Below are 21,097 nucleotides of genomic sequence, written 5' to 3'. Positions count from 1 at the left end.
TCCGTACTGCATCCTCCACTCAAAGAAAGCAATGAGAAGGCTCCATGGTTCCTAGCCACAGGCCTGGTCAAGAAGGGCTGACACCTGGGCCTTTCAGTTCACAAAGTCTGTTAACAAGCCCAGGGAGAGATATGCTGAGCCTCCCGTGTGGACACCTGGACAGCGGAACAGTAATGACAATAGACAACTCACTGAGTGTCAGACACTATGCTAAGTCCTTAACATTCACCAGAATTTCACTGAGTCCTCGCTGCACCCTTAGGTTTAGGTCTCGTGGCTTCTGGTTTGTAGAGGAGGTTGAACACCAATCCAACTAGAAGAGTTGGAATAGAGAATTGAACTCAGGCTAACTGACACCAAAGTCCAAGGTCTTACCCATCACCACATGCACCCACAGCATATATCAGAGTTTGACACTCACCCCATTCTCTCAGTGAGGAGCAGTCAGGGGACTAGGGTGTCCTATAGCAGTATCTCAGGAATTGGGGTGCATGTAGCTGGAGTTTCTGGGACTGATGATCCTGGTGAGGGATAAGGAACATGGTAGAGAATAGCTTCATATCGATTTTGCTCATTTTTTCTTTCTTCTTTCTACAGAAGGTCTTGATTTACGAGGTCCCCCAGGTCCACCTGGTCCACCTGGTCCACCAGGTGAGCATTTCTGGGCTCTTTTAAAGGTGGGGAATCTTTGGGAGGCGGGAAACTCCAGGTACTTAGTTAGGAAGCCAAGCTATTGCCTTCAGGGGCCGGATCACCTTGCTGAGTTCGGCATTGCCTCCTCTTCTTTCTCGTCTTCAGGAACTTCCATTCCAGGCCCTCCAGGACCCCGAGGCCCAGCAGGTGAGAGCCAAGCTCTCTGATGGGAGGTGGGTGACAATGAGATTAACGCTCAGCCTCCTTCTGGGCCACCTGTCAGGAAAGAGCTTCCCTGTCACATCTCCTGGGCAAAGGGTCCCAGGCCCCCACTTTGGCCCTAATAAGTTATGGGTTTCTCTTACCTAGGGGAAGGATTTCCAGGCCCACCAGGCCCACCAGGATCTTCCCTTACCAACTCAGGTAATGTTGGGAGTTGAGTCACACCTGTTCTTCACCTTAGCCCCAATCCTGATACATGTTGTGGTCACAGACTTGTGAGTTTCCTACCCTACTCACCAGGCTTCCTCCTTCTGCCCTTCACACTAGGACTATGTTCATATAAACTCCAGCAACCTGCAGCATGTGGGGAGAACAAAAGATACCAGCCTAGCTACCCTAGTAACCTGGCCTAAGGCAGAGACTCAGTTCTGCCCTTGGAGCCTCTTGACTTACTGAGGAGATGTAGTCAGTCCCTGTCCTTAAAGAACCCAGGTCTGATAAAGTAGGCAGAACACATGCATGTCAAATGAGACATATGCTGACAGTGCAACACAGAAACATATGGAAACAAGTTGAGAGCAAACCAACATTCGCCCAGAAGTGGTCCCCAGTGAGAAATCCATTCATGCATCCATCTTTCCATTTATTCATTATTCATTCATTCATCTTTCTATCCAACCATCCGTTGATCCAGTCGTTCAACCATCAATCCTTCTATCACTCTATTATCAGTTTCATTTATTCATCATTCTATCCAACCACTCAACCATTCCAACACCCATATATCCATTCTTCCAACTATCTATCCATTCCTGCATGTATGTATGCATCCACCCATACACCCACCCATTTGGTACATATTTATTGAGCATCTATAGTATGCCACACTGTGTTAGGTGCTGCTTCCTCACAAATGATGCTTGGTCTTTACTCAAACTATTTCTTTCCTCTACAGAAGTATTATTCTCTGGGCCCCCAGGCCCACCTGGACCCCCAGGCCCCAAAGGAGACCAAGGTGAGAACAAGTGTTTCAGGGAGCCCAGGAGTCTGTACGCGCCCTGTCTACCCAACTGTTGACTGGGAGAGTCTGGATGGTGCTCAATGAGCTAGTACATTTCTTGATCCTCCTTCCATGTCCCCTTAGATGCTCAGCAGCTGAGAGCACAGGGTCCTGGGGGATTCAGTTGAGTGGAGTAAGGGATAAGGGTGGGATATGGTCAACAAGTGATACAGAGAATTCCCACCCCTATCTGGGCCTAGCGGAAGGAGAGACATAAAGAGTCCCAGGCTCCATGTCTCCTCCATACTGGGGCCTCCATCTCCTCACACATGGGCCTCTTGAAGTCCCAGCACTTGGTTGGTATCGGTTCATAGCTCTCTGTCTCCTTCTTGCAGGGCCCCCAGGTCCCCGAGGACACCAAGGTACAGTAGAGCTGGCATCAGACAAAATATGGGGTGGAGGTAGAAGGGCACAAGTGACCTAGCAAGAGTCCCGAGTTTCTTGGAAATAAGTTCGGTCCAGAGAACCAAAGTGGACAAGAGAGTGTGTCTCTGTGAATGGATATTTCTCTGTGTGTGTGTGTGTGTGTGTGTATGTGTGTAAAGCAGCTGAGTGCATGTACATTTCTACAATGTATCTATGTGTGTGAGTGTGCAGTTCATGCATGTGCACAGTAACAGCTCTAGGTACTGCCCCAAGGACAACTCAGCCCCAGGAAACATGGGTCTTGGGGAGCCTTTGGAGGGGAGGTGGTGTCCAGGACTGGGGTAGGGCTAGAGGGAGGGAAGTGTGGCTAACTGTCCACTTTCATGTTGCTTCTCAGGTGAGCAAGGCCTCCCAGGATTCTCGAGCTCAGGTAAACGCTAACTTCCCACCCCTTTCATGCTCTGGCCAGAGCCTCTCCGCTGTAGCTGACTGCACTGTCTTCCTGTCTTCCAGATTCCAGTTCTCTTGGATTCAACCTGCAGGGACCCCCAGGCCCTCAGGGACCCAAGGGTGACAAAGGTAAGTGAGGGAGCCAAGAAGGTGGTGAGCTGCGAGAGGTGAGGTGTAGGAGCGAGGCTGACTCTGAAAGCCTCTGAGATTCTAAATAGAGGGCAGGCAAGCCGGCAGAGAGGATTAACTGATCCTAAAAGTTTCTGAGAAAGGGAAGGTTGCAATGATGAGAGGCTGGAGGGAGAAAGGAATGAGAAGCTGGCGTACAGTCCTTGTCCAAAGGGAGCTTGTGATGTCACTGAGACTGAGTGCAATAGGACAAGTGTTGAGCCACAGCAAACAAGTGTGATGCGGCTCAATCGGGGAGGACTTTCTGGAAGAGGTAACGTAAACAGGGCTTCTTGTTTGGGATTCCAGGTGATCCTGGTGTTCCTGGCATTCCTGGTGGGCCCTCTCGAGGTGAGAACCTAAGTTCCTCTGTATTTCTTCAAACAAGACTGGTGATTTCACTGAGGGCATTCATTCATCCACTGGTTCCATGATTCAGTACTGATTAGGTCCCTTCTCCATGTGCTAAGATCTCTCCACTGCCTTTAAGGAGGCCAGTGAAGGTGGGAGAAAAGGCCTCCAACAGGCACAGCGATAGCAATACCAGGTGGTCCATGATGGGGAACAGGAGCCCAGCCCCTGAGTGACTGGGTGTTCAGAGAAGAGGAAGCCCGTATGGGTTGGTGTACAAGTCGCGGAGTAAGGGGGAAGACTTTGGCCTGGGAGAGCCCCCGAGTCCTGTGCCCTCTCAGTGACAGTTAGAGACACCCCTTGTCTCTCTTCCTGGGGATTTTCTTTTTACCATTGCCCCGCTTTCCCCACAGAGTGAGAATAAGACCCTCAGGGATCCTCAAGCTTGTAAGCAATGCTGGGCCCCTCTCTGTCCCACCCCTAGGGTGACAAGTCAACTTAGACTCTTCTTTCCTGCAGGAGGATCATCCAGCACCACATACATGCAGGGTCCTCCAGGCCCACCAGGACCTCCTGGGCCCCCAGGCTCCATCAGCAGCTCTGGCCTGGAGATTCAACAGTACATCTCAGAGTACATGCAGAGTGAGTGCTGCACCTATGAGCCTAAGGTCAGAGTGGGGCTGTGAGTGTGTGCTCAGGAGTCTGGGGAAGTCTCTATGACAAGCCTCCAATTCTTGTACCCCTGGAGCAGGGTCCATGAGCTCCCACAGATGTGCATTCCCATGCACAGCCTGGCTCTCATACCTGCCCACACAAATCCTCACCCTCGCCCCATGAAGAGACCCACACACTCATACATTCAGCCACCTGCACACTTGAGAAGAGGTCTCTGCCTCAATTTCTCCACCTGTAATAAGGGGAGTCTGGGCTGTCTCTCGCCCTACCTCAGGCCCATGTGGTTGGGGGCAGGGTAGGTAAGCACTTTATTGTTTTCTTCAGGATAACACCGTAGGAAGGACATCTTTCTTTAAGATAGGCTTGACTTTGTTTCTTTCACTGGTGGCAGGTGACAGTATTAGGTCTTATCTATCTGGAGTTCAAGGTCCCCCGGGGCCACCTGGTCCCCCAGGGCCTGTCACCAGCATCGCAGGAGAGACTTTTGACTACTCGGAACTGGCAAGCCTCGTCGTGAGCTACTTACAAAGTAAGCCTGCCCCACAACCGAATGCTCACATCTTCCTCCTGAGGTCCCCTGCTTGTTCCCTGGGCTGCAGCTCATGTGTTGCCCTTTCCGTCTGGAACATGCCTGTGAATTCTGAATGCATGGGCCTCCAGCCCCTGGGCTGTCTTCATAAATGGGGTTGTTCCCCTCCCTGCCCAATGAGCCTTCTTGTATTTGATCAAAGTGCTCCTAATTATAGATGTTTCTTTCCTCTTCTTGAAAGCAGATCCCTCAGCGTGACAGGATCTGCAAGGAGCTGAGCTAGCATATTCTTGAAAACAAGCTGCATTTCCTAACAAGCTGCCTAACCATTTCATGATAACTGAATGAGTTATGCCCCCACTCATTCAGCTGGCCAGGTCTTCCAGACTCTGGAATACCTAGAGTGTTCCTTCGGAGCAGACAGGCAAGTAACCTGCGGTTTTCTTCCTGACAGCCTCAGGGTACAGTATCGGTTCTGCATCCGCCTCCATCTCCTCTGAAGCCATCCTGGCTGCGCTACAGCGTAAGTGTCTGGGAGGGTTAAGGGAGGGACCTCCCTGTCCTTTCAGAGCATCTCTTGTCAGGCATGTCTTACCCAGCTCTGAACCTGGTGAGGGCTGCACGCCGGAGGCAGTTTCCTGGGCCTTGAAGCCAGGCCTTGCAGCCCTGATCAGCCTGCTTAGTCAGCGAACTGACTGGACAGGGGGGAGCAGCTCGCCCCATCCCCGCCAGTGCCAGGCAGCCAGGCAGGTGTCCCAGGAGATACCTGGAGACCTGCTGGTTTCCTGCTGACCACAACTCAGGAATGTCACTCTGAGCCAGGCTGTGACCCGAGTGAGTCTGTAACTAAGGAGCCTCTCTTCTCCAGGGGATGACGTTCGCCAGTACCTACAGCAGTACCTGATGGGCCCTCGGGGGCCGCCAGGGCCACCCGGGGCCAGTGGAGATGGGTCCCTCCAGTCTCTGGACTATGCCGAGTTGAGTAGCCGCGTAGTCAGCTACATGTCTAGTAAGTGTTGGCAGGTGGTGGCCGTGGGTGAGGGTTTGGGTGCTGAACTTCCCTGAAATGGCCCCAGTGACTCCCTTCTCCCAGGAGGCACCAATCCAGCAAGGTCTTCAGAGTGATTCAAACCTGTGACCCCATAGTAGGTCAAGAAATGTGGAGGGGGAAGCCGACTTGAGTACTGTCCTATCTGTGGAGTGTTGGCTTACATGTACAACACATACTCCCCCATGCACAAAAGGGTTGCTGTTGTTAAATCCCATCAAGTCAGTTCTGACCCTATATAGGGTTTCCTAGGAGCAGTCGATGAACTTGAATTACTGACCTTGCAGTCCATACTGACTCTGCAGTCCAGTGCATTAGCCCACAGCGCCACTTTGCTTCTTGTCTCCTCCTGTCGCCAGCCCACTTCCCTGTCTCAGTTCCCACTCTGTTCAAATCCTTTTAGCCCACCTCTCACAGTATTTCCATCCTACTTGATCTGAATCTGTCACAACTTGGGATTTTCTTCCCCAGGTTCTGGGATCAGCATTGGGCTTCCTGGCCCCCCAGGTCCCCCTGGATTGCCAGGAACGTCCTATGAGGAGCTCCTCTCCTTGCTCCGAGGTAAGGCTGAGCAAGACACAGCTAGCCATGGGATTGGGATGGAGAGTGAGCCCCCTGGGCCTAGGCCATGCATGACTCCTTGTTCTGGTGTCTCAGGGTCTGAATTTGGAGGCATTGTTGGACCTCCAGGCCCCCCAGGGCCCCCAGGGATCCCAGGCAATGCATGGTCCAGCATCAGCATGGAGGACCTCTCATCTTACTTGCACAGTAAGGCGCTGGGGAGCCAGGAGGAAGAGGGCAGAGGTCTGCAGGCTGGCCTTTGGGGCTCTCAGGGCCTTAGCAAGGGCAGCACAGTGCATTAGGCACCTCACCAAGTCCTCTGGGAACAGGGTGGGCACTTTGGGCCCCAGACACATACACACTTCCAGAAGTGTGGAGAGATGACAGCGTTCTCAAGGGCAACTCAGAGAGCACTTTGAGCGAAGTGTGGCTGTGGGCCACACCAGGCTCTGGTTCCCAGCAGTCTTCCATGGCAGGAGCAAGTAAAATCAGAGCTGAATGAGGCTCAGAACTGGGGGTGGGATGGACAGCCAGGAGAGTCACTCACTGATGGTGTCAGGGTCTCCTAGGCTCCTGCAGCCCCCTCCTCCTATTGGTCCTGGAGGTCCAGCCTATTCCCCTCCTTTCCAAGCACAATAAGGACCCAACCCCTCTTATCTTCCCTCCCATGCAGCTGCTGGTTTGTCATCCATCCCAGGCCCCCCAGGCCCTCCTGGTCCCCCAGGTCCTCGAGGGCCCCCAGGTGTGTCAGGAGCTCTGGCGACTTATGCAACTGAGAACAGTGACAGCTTCCGGAGCGAACTGATCAGCTACCTCACAAGTAGGTGCCCCTAGAATCATGTCCACTCCCTGGATGTTGCTTTTCCCTGTAAGGAAGGCAGCAAGGTGCTGGAGGAAGCTGGGGGCCCGAACCCATGTGACCCACTAGGGGGTCTCTGCCCAGTGTCTCCCAGGGCCACCTTTTCCTGCCAGGGGTCACAAGTTACGAAGACCCTGGGAGGGACCCAGAACGTCCTTCTTTCTCTATACCAAGATCTGAGCTCCTACCAATCCTCAGGTCCTGATGTGCGCAGCTTCATCGTCGGCCCCCCAGGCCCTCCAGGGCCCCAGGGACCACCTGGAGACAGCCGGTTCCTATCAGCAGAAAGCTCCTCCAGTCGAAGTGGCAGCGGCGGTTCCTCCTCACGTAGCTCCTCGGTCAGACGGAGCACCTCCTACAGCTCTTCTGCGGGCTCACTGGGCGAAGGAGGAGCCTTTGGAGGAGATGGGGGACCCTACGGCACTGACGTCGGCTACTGGGCGGGAGCAGAAGGCGGCTTGTATGGTGGCGATGGTGGATCATTCAGGACTGGCTTTGCTGGAAGTCTGGATTACAATGAGCTGGCTGTTCGCGTGTCAGAGAGCATGCAGCGTAAGCGGGGACATAAGCCCCTAAATGTCTTGGTTCCAAACTCACCATCACATTAGGAGCTCCTAGGTTGTGAAGACAGATAGGCAGGGGCTGAAAACAGGCTGCCCAACCTAATTCTTCTCAGCCAGCTCAGGGGGTCCAAGCAAGTTAGCATCTTTGCCCTAAATTCTGGGTCTTAGATGGTATTCTGGTGGGGCTTAAGGGAAGGCGTTGGTTAAATCCTTTCTCCCTGTAGCTTGTCAGCAGTTATTCTGGACCAAAGCCTGTGGTGAATGCCCACTGCAGACAGAGACCCGTGCAGACACATGGGGGACGAGGGAAGCTGCTTGGGAGTGAGACGGCCCACGAGGCCCTGCAGAATGCCGGTCTGCTTCCCACGTTCATGCTTTGGTGTTTCACAGGTCAGGGCCTGCTGCAAGGGATGGCCTACACTGTGCAGGGACCACCAGGCCAGCCTGGCCCCCAGGGGCCCCCCGGCATCAGCAAGGTCTTCTCTGCCTATAGTAACGTGACCGCGGACCTCATGGACTTCTTCCGAAGTGAGAGCTTCCCCAATTGCTTTCCTAACACCAAACTCACTGCTCCATTACAGTGGACCTCTTAAAAGGTCTCCAGTTAACACTTGGGATCATGAAAACCTGATCAATTCTACTCCTCTTCCAAATCTAAACTCTACCACCACCACCTCTGTGTTAAGTTGATTATTTTACCTCCCAAACGCCAGGCCTAAAGTCCAGTCTAAAGCCAGCTTATTTCTACTCCCTTGTAGCTAATGGTGCCATTCCAGGACCTCCTGGGCAGAAGGGAGAGGTGGGCACCCCAGGACCCAGAGGTAAGTGATGCCAGGGAATGGCCACCAGGATGCTAACGAACCCCCTCCCCAGTGCTAAACCATGGTTCCCTCCCTTCAGAGCTCACACTTGTGCCTGATTTAGCCATGCTCCCTGTCTGTCCTCCTAGGTGAGAGGGGTCCTGCAGGACCACCAGGACGGCCTGGTCCACCTGGCCCTGGAGGGCACAAGGGAGAAAAAGGAGACAAGGGTAAGTAAGGTTTGTTTCCTGAGTGTCGGGAAGCTGGTATTCCAGAGAAGCAGGGGATTTGTTCCAGAGCAAGGCTGGAAAATGATGGTGAATGCCAGTTACTAAAGGCAGATGCTGCCAAGAACATACTTTGCAAAACAATTAATTAGCAGCTAGGGAGACCACAGGAGAGGAGCCTCAGTGCAGGGCGGAGAGGGGGACCCACCTACTAGCCTGATAATGAAACAGGGTAAAAAAAAATTTTACTTTCATCTTTGCAGTGACACAGTTGCCCTAATTGCATGAATCCCCAACAGGCCACGAGATTTTTTTTTTTTTTTTTTTTTTTAAACTCCTAAACTCACCAGACGCTCCTTGAAAACCCTATACAGGCTTGATGTGAGTCAGAACCAACTTGATGGCACTTAACTCATCTCTTGGTATGGCATGGACTCCTGGTGTGGCTCAGCACTGGACTGCAAGCCATAAGGTCATTAGTTGAAACCCACCAGCTGCTCCTGGGTAACCTTCACAGGGTCGCTATTAAGTTGGAACCGACTCAACAGCACTTAGCAACAACACGTCCTCTGTGGTCCTAGTGTGGCGCTGTAGGATAAGCAATGGACTGCCAACCACAAGGTTGGTGGTTCAAACCCACCAGCCACTTCTTGGAAACTCTATTCAGGGTTACATAAGTGAGACCCCACTCGATGGTCCTAACAACTCGTCCTCTAATTTGCAGGTGACCAAGTCTATGCTAGACGGAGGAGAAGTATTGCCACCAAGCCATGAGCCACCTTTGGCAGAACAGCACTATGGAGACAGCACAGCTAAATAGGCAACTAGTAACACTTTAGTCTGAAACAAAACCCATGTATATATGTCAGGGAAATATGAACAATGTTGAGTCCGCTTCACTGGGTAGACTTTAAGAGTGGTTGCAGCATTTTCAAGTGAACGTTGACTGCTTTACTGCCTAGAGCTGAGCTCTCAAGCCTCAACCTCGGGAAGCCAGTTACACAATGATGGCTCAGCAATCTGTGCTCTGCTTATAAAACTGAGCTCCAAACCTGGAAGTGGGGGAGGAGGGCAGTGCTTCCCTGAAGGTTATCTGCGCTCCTAACTCCTCCCTCTCCCCCTTCACTCGGTATTGTCTAGTCACAGAAAAGAGCTGGCTAAGTAAGAAGTCACTCTTGGAACTGAAAAATTAAGAAATCCACTGCCCCTGTCAAAAAGAACAGGGTTTCTTATTTCTCATTACATTATCATTTTCCCGCTTGCTTAGTTTGATCTGTATCCATAGGTCCATACTAGAGTTTATAGATATGTTACATGATGCTAGACTGCAACAAATAGGAAAAGAAGGGCGACAGGAAGGGAGACCAGGATGGAGAGAGGGAAACTGGCATGAATGCCTGATGGGAAGGGCGGCTTCAGCTGGAGATGTTACCCTCTGGCTGCACACTGAGAATAGCATGGCTGGCTGTGGAGAGTTGGTTTTTAAGCACTTTTCAATGTCTAAAAACATTTGTATGTGGTCTATAAAAGAAGAGTCATTTCAAGTATAAAATTTCCTATTAAAGTTTTTTTTTCTTTTCTTTTCTTTTTTAATATCATAGTTAGTGTGATCCACTTGGCCCAGGAAAAAGTTATAACACACACATGAGAGCGAGGTGGGGATGGGGACTTCAAAAAGTTTGTAGAAAAATTCCGTTCTCTTGTAATGTTTCCGTGAACTTTTTGAAGCCCCCCTCGTATACGTGAGCACATTCAGGGTTAACTGGGCCTGACTCTTAACACTATTAAACACAAACATAAGAAAACAATAATTGCAATATTTTGGAACTATTTCTGGCATTTTGTTTCACTTTAGGATCTTTAAAGGGAGACAGAACTTTATCTGCTAGGGCTAACTCAATCTGAGCAGATTATAAAACATCTAGGGGGTTCTCCTAACATGTTACTCGAAATAAATACATATGCAACAAATGAGCAACCAGATTATTTACAATTTCTTTAGTTATTTATCCTAGGACAAAACAATTACAGGCAAATAATAACAAATGGAATATCAAAACTCCTACTAAAGAGAAAGGACCCACAAAAATGTATAGTACAACCAGACACTCAAATTCGTAAGTAGCTATACTTAGGCAATTTATAAATAAATGTATTGCTATACTTTGTAACTCTCAATTTCGCAACAATTTAAAATGGGGTTAAATTATATCTACTTATATATGGTGCTATAGGATAAACACTGGACTGCTAAGTCAGTTTTAGCTGCGAGTGTGTGGTTCAAAACCATCAGCTACTCCCTGAAAAACCTATACAGGGTCTCTATGAGTTATAGCTGACTCGAAGGCACTTAAACAACAGCACGCTATTCTAAGACTAAATTTTTCGTGTTTTCTCATATCGTGTCCTGGGAAAAGACCACTAAATACTTCCATGGTATATTTGTCTCCTTTACTATATATCTGGTAGCTATTAAATATGAACCAATATGGCAATTTTTTTAAATGAGCTCTTTAACCCTGCAGAATAAAAGTTTTGGTACAAATGAACAACTTCAGCTTTACTGTCTAATGAAAACTTACTCTTGTATACAATAATTGCACCATGCCTTTGTATGATTTGTTTTTTCAAATAAAACCCATCACAGAATCCACTTACTTTTATAATAGTAGGCTCAGGGATTCATATATTTGCTTGAATACTAATTCTTATGTGGTTTAATCAGATATGAGTTCTTCCCTAATTGCTAGATTTACCTTACCAGGGTATCAATAAGTCTTCATCCAGCTCCATGCCCAAATGAAACATGGCAGAAGTCCAAACCTGCTACTTTTTCGGTACAGAACCTAGAAAGAGGATGTGGGCAGATCGATCATGTCCTTAGCTAGATGGCACAGTCTGTGCCTCTACTGTTCCATTTAAAGGGGAGGGGGGCGTAGCAGATGAGCTCAATCACCTGCAATGCTCCTAAATTAGAAAATGACAGACATGCCCCCATCCAGCAGTGCTGAGCACACCTGCCAAATGATGCTGTCTGCTGAATCTTGCATGAACATATCAATGACAAAAAGAGACTAGGTTAGCAAAAGTGAAGTCAAAGGGTCTGGGAAATGCTTGGTGAGAAAAACAATCCATCCCAAGGGAAAAACAGGAAATTAAAAAAGTACGCACATATTCAAATGCTGAAAGAAATACCTTAAGTGCAATCCAAAGAAGGGGCTTCCCTTCAAGTGACCAATGAAGAACCGTGTATGTGTGTGTGTGTGTGTGTGTGTGTGTGTGTGTGTGTGTGAGAGAGAGAGAGAGAGAGAGAGAGAGAGAGAGAAAGAGAGAGAGAGATGCTGAGGACAGAGGCTATAAATACTTAATACATTTGGAAGGATCCAAAGATCTGATGGGCAGTGCTCAACTATAGCAGAAAGCTTGGCCATCGAAAGCATTGAGAGCTGCGGCGGGAGACAGGTCTGGTCTGAAAGGTCTGAGCCAGTTCTACTGAATCAGAACAGACTCCACAGAAATTAGCAGCAGGATGACAAAAGCCGCAGTGCTGTCACACAGAATGGTCTCCTTTCCAAGATTCACAATAAAAAAATGCTTCCCAACATAGGTTAAGAAAGAACTTTATTTTTCTTTTGTCAATCCCATGATTGAAAAGACATGTTTGCTCCCAAGAGCATAATCTGAAACAAAATTCTGTCTGAAAATTTAGCTTGTGAAGTGATTACACTGCAAGTTGAGTAGGATCACAAAAAGCTGCAGCCAACACTGAAACGGGTACGACACTCTACCATATCCCACCCCACCCCACCCCCTAAAGCCGAATGAGCTGAAGTTTTACAGGTACATCAAAACCATGTCAGCCACAGGAGAGCAACAACAGAGGCATTACTGTTATGCCTTCAACTGAAGAAAAGCATTTTTAAAATACCATCCCGCTTCAATTAAAATAGCATTTTCTGGAAAAGAACTGATTTATTTACTCATAAGACTATTAAAACTAGAACTAACTCTCCTCACTCACCTCGTTTCTAGGTTTTTATTTAATCAACAATATCTCTAGGTAATCATTTGACACAATTTGGCTTCTCAGAAGAGTCTTTGTCATTTAAGCACAGTGTGGAATAGGGAGAAATGTGTGTAGCTATAAGGAAACTAGAAGAGTACAAAAGACAGTAACTTCGGAAACTCGCTGATGCTCAAGAAATCAGAGACCCCCATTAAGGTGGGTCCCACATGCCTGAGAGCTTTGTGCTTGAGGAAACACTACTTAGAGGTAGCTCTGGTTCTGGTTTATATTTTATTACAATTTGCTTTTTCCTGTCACAGGTAGGTTCTAGTATTTTCAGCAAATTTAGTATTTTCTAGCATTTTCACTCCAAATTTCTTCCTTACCCACCCTATAGCTTCCCCATAGAAAAGAGTAAGAAGCTTCTTAATTGTGACTATATTTGAGAATAGCTGCTAATTCAGCAATTTGCACCCAACTCTGGCTTGACAGGACTGGGAAAGGCAAGCTGGTGCAAGGAGTTCCATGAGCTGGCCCTGTGTCCACATGTAGGGCTGGTGTCTTCACAGCACTGGGAGGAGAAGGGAAACTGAGCAATTAAGGTATCCAAATGGGGAATTCCTTTTAAGAATTTTATCACACATGCTGTCATAGCAACAAAGACCATCAAATCAGGATGGGTTTGTCTGCACTCTGATTTCAAAGAAGTCTGCCTCTCCCCAACTGCCTCCCTAAACTTACACAAGAAAGCTCACTATCATCTACCTGAATAGAGGGCATAGCAGAAGGTGGACAGCTATGGGGACACACAGCATATTCCATTAACAAAACACTTTTTAAAAAGGTTTCTACAATTTTAAGTATTAAAGTGTTTCACCTCCACATGTGTATCACTTAATAGTCCCCACGCACATGAATATGTCATACTTGAAATCGAATTTGCGTGTGAACGAGCACAAAATCCAAAGGGCAGTTTTCAGGGAGCTGCAAGAGCCACTAACACACTTACCCAGAGTGCCAAGCATTTCACTCCGAGCCTTTCCACTATTCAATCACCTGAATATCAAGTTGCAAAGAATATAAAGAATTAAATATTCAAATTAATGAATGACTTGCCACAAACTGTTAAGCACACATGATATCACTTAAATGATCCCGAAAAAAATGTCCACTGCTTAAAATGCTAGTCTTTAAACTGAAACTTTCAACGAATAAAGTGGTCTAAGAACCTTACTCTCCTCTCCCTAATCAAATAAATCAGTAAACACACTGGGCAACAGTATACTGTCATATTTACCAAAACAATATAAATGATTTCCATCATCATCCTGAATATACTTCAAAAAGATATATATTTTTAAAGTTTTTTTTTAAACAATTTTCAACCCAGCATTAGATAATAACACATTAAAAGAGTTTTGTTTACAATAACATGTAAGTGTATGAATTTACAGCATACATAATATATATATGTATATATTTATATAAAAAAACAAACTTGGCGAGAAATTAAGGCTAGTTACAAAGTTGTCCAAGTAAATTATACTTATCAAAAACAATTATAAAATTAAAATTATACATGCATTTTCAATCAGCTAAACCACTGACAAAATAAGCTTTAGCATCCGGAGTTTTAAAATTAACTGCAAGAAAGTGCTAAAGACATTTACATTTCCTTAATACGAATCAGTGTTCCCACAATGTCTCATTTCAATTTTTCAGCAGCCTCCAATCTAATGTAACTAAAAAGTGAAACGTTTACAATTTGGTACCTAGTCTCTTAAGAGAGACTAGGTAGTAATGGCTAGGCAGCGAGCATCATTTGTAAATGTGCTGTCGGACACACCAAAGTGCAGTTGGTGTTAATACTGTTTGACCTGACACATAGTTGACATTCTAACCTCAAGAGGAACAGACAGCGCACATTTCATTCATCATTACACATATCAGCAACCCCAGTTAATCAAAGTAAACAACTTAAACTTGAAACAAAATACAAGTGACCTCATTTCAAAACAATAAAGATATTTCTAACATCTAAATATTTCATTTAAATATGTCTCTAAAAAGTATTCTCAACGAATGTTTCTTTTAAGGTTAATTTAAAAACATACATTTATAAATATAACTCAGCCTACAGGTTGCTGAGAAACTTTGGAATAAACAATTTGCTGCACTTGGGAGAAGGCATTTAACAAGTCTGCACATTATTTTAGGAAGTAAACTAGGACAGTCAAATCGACATCACTTTGAGTTTGTTAAGCTTTACAGTTCCCACTTGGACATCTAAGTGTTATCCTTTTTTTTTTTTTTTTTTGCTCCATCATGTTTCCAATCTTTGTATAACATATATTTAGGAAGAAAATTTTTATCAAATGGTAATAAGACAAGATTTTAAACAATAGTAAGGTTGATGCTAAGGGTACTTTGTGCTGTTGAATCAGAAAAGAAAATCCCACTTTAAACTTGATTAAAACGTAAATGTTTGAGGTACTATAGTAACAAAACTAGCACCCTGATTAGCTCATGACTGAAAAGGTAATTTAGACAAAATAAATTTTCTTTTTTAAGAGTTTGTTCCTATGTTTAGAGACAAAATATGTTTATTTATTGAATTAATAGCAAATTTTGAGCAACTCAGAGCCTTCTCATGAGAGCTGATTCACCAAAAGAAAATTATTTCAACTCTCTTAGGCGGGGTTTCAACTATGGAATTTAGACATCACTGAGACGTTAGGTCAGGTAAAAAGATATTTATTGATATTAAGTGATGTAACAGGTTTTTTTTTTCTTTTTTTTTTATAGCTTTAAACATTATTTCTAACAGTCTCTCAAGTAACAGTGTCTAAAGAACAAATCTTTTTAGATTAATATACAAAATCACCTTAGGGAATTACTGCAAGATGCCACTCTGCCAACATGGCCCAGCATCTGTCTTAGTTCCTTTCCCCTTCATCTTTGCTTTAAAACAAACAAAACAAACAAATGATAAACACCTAGACGGTGAGGCAGGTGATTGTCTCCATGAGCTATCTGACATAGACTGGGCAGAAGATGAAGAGAATGACATATTTTAAAAGGTAAAACCCAATCACAGAATGTTTCCCCCATTGTTACGACCCAGTGGAGTGCAAACTTGGAACAGGATAGAATTTGGTAATCCGGCTCTGTGTGGAAGGGTTAAGGCATTCAGACTCCCCAGTCATTTTGAAGAATACTTCCTGTTCCTGCAGCTTCCTGGCAAACTCTTCTTCCAGTGTCTTGAAAAGGGAGGGGGGAAAAGTTGGTAAGCACTGGTATCACATATTGCATATATCCTAGCAACCAAGATAAAAACTACTTTCCCTAAACACTTTCTCTTTATATAACCCTGGCATACTGGATAATGAGCTGGGCTGCTAACAACAAGGTCAATAGTTCAAATCTACCAGCTGCTCCATGGGAGAAAGATGAGGCTTTCTGCTCCCATAAAGATTTACAGCGTCAGAAACCTTATGCAGTGTTGCTGTTAGGACCTAGACAGTGGCACACCCCCACCACTAAGGTACTTAACACTACAACGGAAGACAGATCATAGGGTTTGCACAGCTCAAGATTGCAGTCTCAACTCAGCCATATGAATGTTGTTGTCGTTGGGTGCTTTTGAGTAGGTTCCAACCCACAGCAACTCTGTATAGGGTTTCCGAGGAGCAACTGGTGACCTTGAACCACAGATGTTATAGTTCAAACCAACTTTGCAGTTCAGCACAGAGTAAAACTAACCCAAAGGATTTCCAAGGCTTTAATTACTCTGGATGAAAGCAGACTGCTACATCTTCCTCAGGGCAGCTGGTGGGTTTGAACCATTGACCTTTCAGTTAGCAAGTGAACACTTAAACTGCCTCACCAGGACTCCTCTATGAATGGATGGTATGGGTCAATCACTTAACTTTTCTATATTATAAAATCTTTCATTCCTCTGCTGTACAGTCAACTAATACCATTTACCTCAAGGGGTTGCTATCTGAAGAGTAAATGTGATGATGATAATGTGCTTGTCATCCAGGAAGTCATAGGTGGCATCCATTAAGTAACGTCACTTTTAATTATTCTGGCTCTTGATGTGCATGTCTTTTTCCCCACACTAGGCTATAAGTTTGCTCTATAGGATCAGCATTGGACTGTGAATCACAAGGTCTACAGTTCAAACCCACCAGCCACTTCTTGGAAACCCTATACAAAGTCACAATGAGTTGAAACTGACTCGACGGCACTTAACAACAACAACAAAGGCAGTTAAGTTGCTTGAAGGTAAAACCTAAATGAGATTCACTTACACATCCCCCATAATACAAAGCAAATATAAATAAATTTATCTAGTGCTTGCTTATCTGACTAGACAAATGGCACAGGGAAGGAGACCAAGGGGTTGGTGTGAGGAGTGGTGACTGTATCCAAGGCTGAAGCATGGGCAGAGAAGAGAGAAAATGGCTAATGACAGGTAAAGCCAGAAGGCTGCATGTGACCAAATTGTGACAATATGAAGGCTTCAAGACCATCAGGGCTTTAGATTTTTATTCTGACAAAAATAACGATTTAGCAATACCATTACAACATTCTCAATGTGTTCTGAGAAGAAGTTCTTTGGTGATGGTGTGAAAGCAGGAAGAAAGCAGAAGCTGCTAAAGTCCAGAGACGCATTAGTGAATTACTTATGTAAGTAGTAGAAAGGCAGTAATGGGAAAGAAAATGAGAAACAGTATGAAAAAAGAGTCAAAATTAGTTGCATCTGGTTCAATGTGGAGTGTGGTCAAAATAAAAAATAATTCCAATTTCTAGCCTGGATGTCAATTAAGAGAACAATTATTGGAAGACCATCTGATGGTGACTAGGAATTGGAAGGAGGGGGAAGAGAGCGGAGGTGAAGGAAAACTACTGTTACATTTGGTTTTATCTCCGTTGAGTTTTCATTCTGCGGTATGTACTGATCATTTACAATGTAGAGAGCGGAGGTGAAGGAAAACTACTGTTACATTTGGTTTTATCTCCATTGAGTTTTCATTCTGCGGTATGTACTGATCATTTACAATGTACCAGGAAATGTTCCAGAAGCCGGCTGTGTATTAGTGAGCAAAAAGATAATGATTTCAAAGAACTTACATTCTCACAAAACAAGACAAACAATAAACAAATATTCCTGGTGGTGATTAAGACAGAAAAAGGTAAGAGCGTCTCAGGTAATGATCAAAAAAAGGAATCGTGGATGAGATATCTGAACAGAGGCCTGCATGAAATGATAAAGAATGGAATATTCAGGTAGAAAATATGAGCTCAGAGCTTGAAGTGATAATAATAAAAACCATAAACAGCAACAACTCAAAAAAAGTGATGTTTATTTTTGTTCCTGATTATGACTCACTTGTTTCAACTCTCTTAACCCCAAATCCAGGAGGCGTAGGTAGGGAATAGTATCTTCATCTTACAAATGAGGGAAACTTGGCTCAGAAATATTAAGTGACAAAAATTCATCAGAAAAGTGGTAACAAGAAGATTTGAACTCACATCTGTCTGACTCTACAGCTTGTGGTCTACACAAGCTTTGGAGCTGTCCTTAAATATGCAGCAGCTCGAGCCATAACATGTTCACTAATGTACAGACTACAGAGAAAGATCAGACACACAGTTGGGAAATAGCTACATTTCAGTCAATAAGAAGACAAAGAGAAGTACAGAGACAGATCGGTTCATTCTGTCACAAAAGTCACACAAAAAGATTTCTAAGAAACAAGATTTTGTAATGCTGATACAAAACTCATCTTCACCTGGATCTGTACAGGAAGACCACAGGATTGGGTTATGACTAACTCACTTGTGACACTGTCAACAAGTTCAACTGGGGAGTCGAATGTGAGAGCTAGACTTCAGGGAGTTCAAAGAGAAACTGGAGAGAGGGACTCTGCACTGTTTACCCTTTTGTACTTTTTAAATTCTAAACTATGTGAATGATTGCTGTAGTTGTTAAGTGCTGTCAAGTCGGTTTCAACCCATAGCGACCCTGAATAAACAGGTTTCTGAGGAGCAGCTGATAAGCTTGAACCACCAACCTTGTGGCTCAAACCGACTTTGTAGTCCAGATGTGGTAACCCACAGTGCCATACCAGGACTCCTATGTGAATGACATACCTATCCAATTTTATTTTTTAAAACTTTTTATTGTGAATTGAGTGAAGGTTTACAGCAGATAATCAGTTTTACATTCAGCAAACCAGATACTTTGCACTTCATTAGAATGATTGCAATCCCCTCCAAGTACCAGTATTAATCTCTATTCCTCTGCTAACCTCCCTCTTGTATATTGCCTTCCTTGTTACCCATGTTAACATGTGTCTATCCTCTAGCCCATGAATAAATTTCCTTCCACACCCCTCCTGAAGCCACCAATAATTGTTTCTTTTGTTAAGAAAACCCTTTAACTTTCTACAACGTTGTTGTTAAGTGCCGTTGAGTCTATTCCGACCCATAGTTAGTCGTATTTGTCCTTTTGTGATTGATTAATTTCATTCAGCATAATGTCCTCCAGGTTCATCCATGTTGTGAAGCAGATTCACCATTATTCTTCAATGTTGCATAGTATTCCATTGTGTCTATGTACCTAAGTTTGTTAAATCATTCTTCTGTTGATTGTCATTTAGGCTATCTTTTTGATGTGTCTTTTGCGGACAGCATATTGAAGGATCCTGTTTTCTTATCCATTCTGCTCTGTCTGTTGACTGGTGCATGTAACCCATTTATATGCAGTGTAATTATCGATAGGTATAAGTTAATTGCTGTCATTCTGATATGTTATTTTGTGTGGTGCTGCTGGGTTTTCTACATAATTTTCCACACTGAGTTCATTTTGCTTGTGGGATTTCTTTTTATTTTCTTCGTTTCTGTTAATGTTTACTAAATCTTTCTGGTTTCCCTCTTTTTTTTTTTTGATGTGCAAGTGGATTAATTTTCTTTCAGGCTACACTTTATTTACATTTTCCCTACTTAAAACAGTCTATTTTATCTTAAAATCTACTTCATAGCCATTTGGAGATTCTAATGGCTACACTATTCACCTCTTTTTGCTTTGTAGTTGACTTCATTATGAATTTATATCACTGGTTTCCTATTTTAGTACTTTTGTAAAGTTGGTCTACAAATTCCTTTAATTTCTGCTTATCAGAAATGTCCTCATTTTGCCACCATATTTGAGGGACAGCTTTTCTGGGTATATATGATTCTTGGTTGGTAATTTTTGTTCTTGCAGAGCTTTGTATATGTCATCCCATTGCCTTCTTGTCTGCATGGTTTCTACTGAGAAATCAGAGGTTAGTCATATTGGTTCTACTTTGTAGGTTACTTTTCATTTTACCTGACTGCTCTCAGGATTCTCTTCTTTGGTTTTGGGAAGTCTCATTATGCTATGTCTTAGTGAATCTTTCTATTCATCTATCTATCGATTTCAGGTTCATTTAGCTTCTTGTATGCTCATCTTTTCGTCTTTCATGATGTTAGGGATGTTTTCTTCCAACCATTCTGACAATTTTCACTGCTTTTTTATGGTCTCTTCCTGTTCTGGAATTCCAATCACCCGTAAGTTGTTCCTTTTCATGGTGCCCCAAATGACTCTAAGGCTTTCTTTGGAGTATCTCATTCTGTTTTCTGATTATTATTTTAGCATACTAGCATTGAGAGATTTATTGTCAATCTCAGTAATCTGGGCTTTTATTGTTTCTAATCATTTACCCTTTTGACATATTGTCAATTTCTAAAGTCTTATTATTAATCTACTGGATTTCTAATTGCAGGTTTTGTATTGTTTCAAAATTTACATTTATTATGTCTGTATGTTCTAATAGTGTTTTCCTGAATTTTTCTAAGTTTTTTTTCTACGTTCTCCTTACTTTCCTCAATATTTCTGTCAATCTGAAGGTACCTACATATATCATTCTTGTAAATTCCTTTTTCAGTTAATTCCATTACTTTTTTTTCCCTCAAAAAACTGCATCTTAGCCATTTGTTTGAGCCATTCTCTCATTTCCTTGTGTGAGCTAAAATTGTCTGTTGTCTCCAAGGCATTGTGGGGTTGTCATATTTGTATTTAATTGACGATTGTGTGTTGATATGTTCTTAGGCTCTCACCAACTGTCTTCTGAGGGTGTAGTTAGAGAATGGAAGTGTGTACACCATTCTTGTTCACCATTCATGCACCTCAGGGTTTGGCTGGTATTGGCTGCTGTCTATCATTGATTAAATGATATAGGAGTTGGTATTAGCTCTTGCCCAGTCAGTGGATTGGGATAGAGGATATGATTGTGGCTGGGTTGTATGGGCACAGTTTCAATCTCCTGTCAGGAGCAAAAGAGAAAACCTCTCCCCTTGACAAACATACAAAACAGAAAAAATAAACAAGGAACCAACAATGGGAAAAAGAAAATAATAATGAGAAAAAAAAACACCAGAAACTAAGCAGAAGAAAAAGAATAACTATAAACACAAAAGGACAGGGAAATGGAGCTATAGAAGAGAAAAGAAAAGGACAGGGAAATGGAGCTATAGAAGAGAAAAGA

The 21,097-nt window shown here is 44.2% G+C and overlaps 2 protein-coding genes across 3 annotated transcripts in view; one reads left to right on the top strand and one right to left on the bottom strand.

Moving 5' to 3' along the window:
* Window positions 1-9,286, top strand: part of COL17A1 (collagen, type XVII, alpha 1) — a 56,609-nt gene extending 47,323 nt beyond the window's left edge. The window contains exons 37-56 of the mRNA XM_006831318.1: window positions 598-651; window positions 799-840; window positions 1,003-1,056; window positions 1,811-1,870; window positions 2,251-2,277; window positions 2,679-2,711; window positions 2,795-2,860; window positions 3,209-3,250; window positions 3,770-3,892; window positions 4,317-4,454; window positions 4,909-4,977; window positions 5,323-5,463; window positions 5,974-6,063; window positions 6,160-6,270; window positions 6,737-6,883; window positions 7,121-7,474; window positions 7,876-8,013; window positions 8,244-8,306; window positions 8,435-8,515; window positions 9,237-9,286. Of these exons, the coding sequence (XP_006831381.1) occupies window positions 598-651; window positions 799-840; window positions 1,003-1,056; window positions 1,811-1,870; window positions 2,251-2,277; window positions 2,679-2,711; window positions 2,795-2,860; window positions 3,209-3,250; window positions 3,770-3,892; window positions 4,317-4,454; window positions 4,909-4,977; window positions 5,323-5,463; window positions 5,974-6,063; window positions 6,160-6,270; window positions 6,737-6,883; window positions 7,121-7,474; window positions 7,876-8,013; window positions 8,244-8,306; window positions 8,435-8,515; window positions 9,237-9,286 (1,883 nt within the window). The remainder of the gene's footprint in view (window positions 1-597; window positions 652-798; window positions 841-1,002; window positions 1,057-1,810; window positions 1,871-2,250; window positions 2,278-2,678; window positions 2,712-2,794; window positions 2,861-3,208; window positions 3,251-3,769; window positions 3,893-4,316; window positions 4,455-4,908; window positions 4,978-5,322; window positions 5,464-5,973; window positions 6,064-6,159; window positions 6,271-6,736; window positions 6,884-7,120; window positions 7,475-7,875; window positions 8,014-8,243; window positions 8,307-8,434; window positions 8,516-9,236) is intronic.
* Window positions 9,287-15,601: 6,315 nt separating this feature from the next.
* Window positions 15,602-21,097, bottom strand: part of SLK (STE20-like kinase) — a 65,824-nt gene continuing 60,328 nt past the window's right edge. The window contains exon 18 of one of the 2 annotated variants that reach the window (XM_006831317.1): window positions 15,602-15,778. In XM_006831317.1, coding sequence (XP_006831380.1) covers window positions 15,632-15,778 — 147 coding nt within the window. In that variant the 3' untranslated portion in view covers window positions 15,602-15,631. The remainder of the gene's footprint in view (window positions 15,779-21,097) is intronic. The other variant, XM_006831316.1, reaches the window with a different exon arrangement.

Source organism: Chrysochloris asiatica, unplaced genomic scaffold, assembly GCF_000296735.1.
Source record: "Chrysochloris asiatica unplaced genomic scaffold, ChrAsi1.0 scaffold00003, whole genome shotgun sequence".
NCBI classification, from domain to species: domain Eukaryota; kingdom Metazoa; phylum Chordata; class Mammalia; order Afrosoricida; family Chrysochloridae; genus Chrysochloris; species Chrysochloris asiatica.
This window is presented reverse-complemented; position numbering and strand designations above follow the sequence as displayed.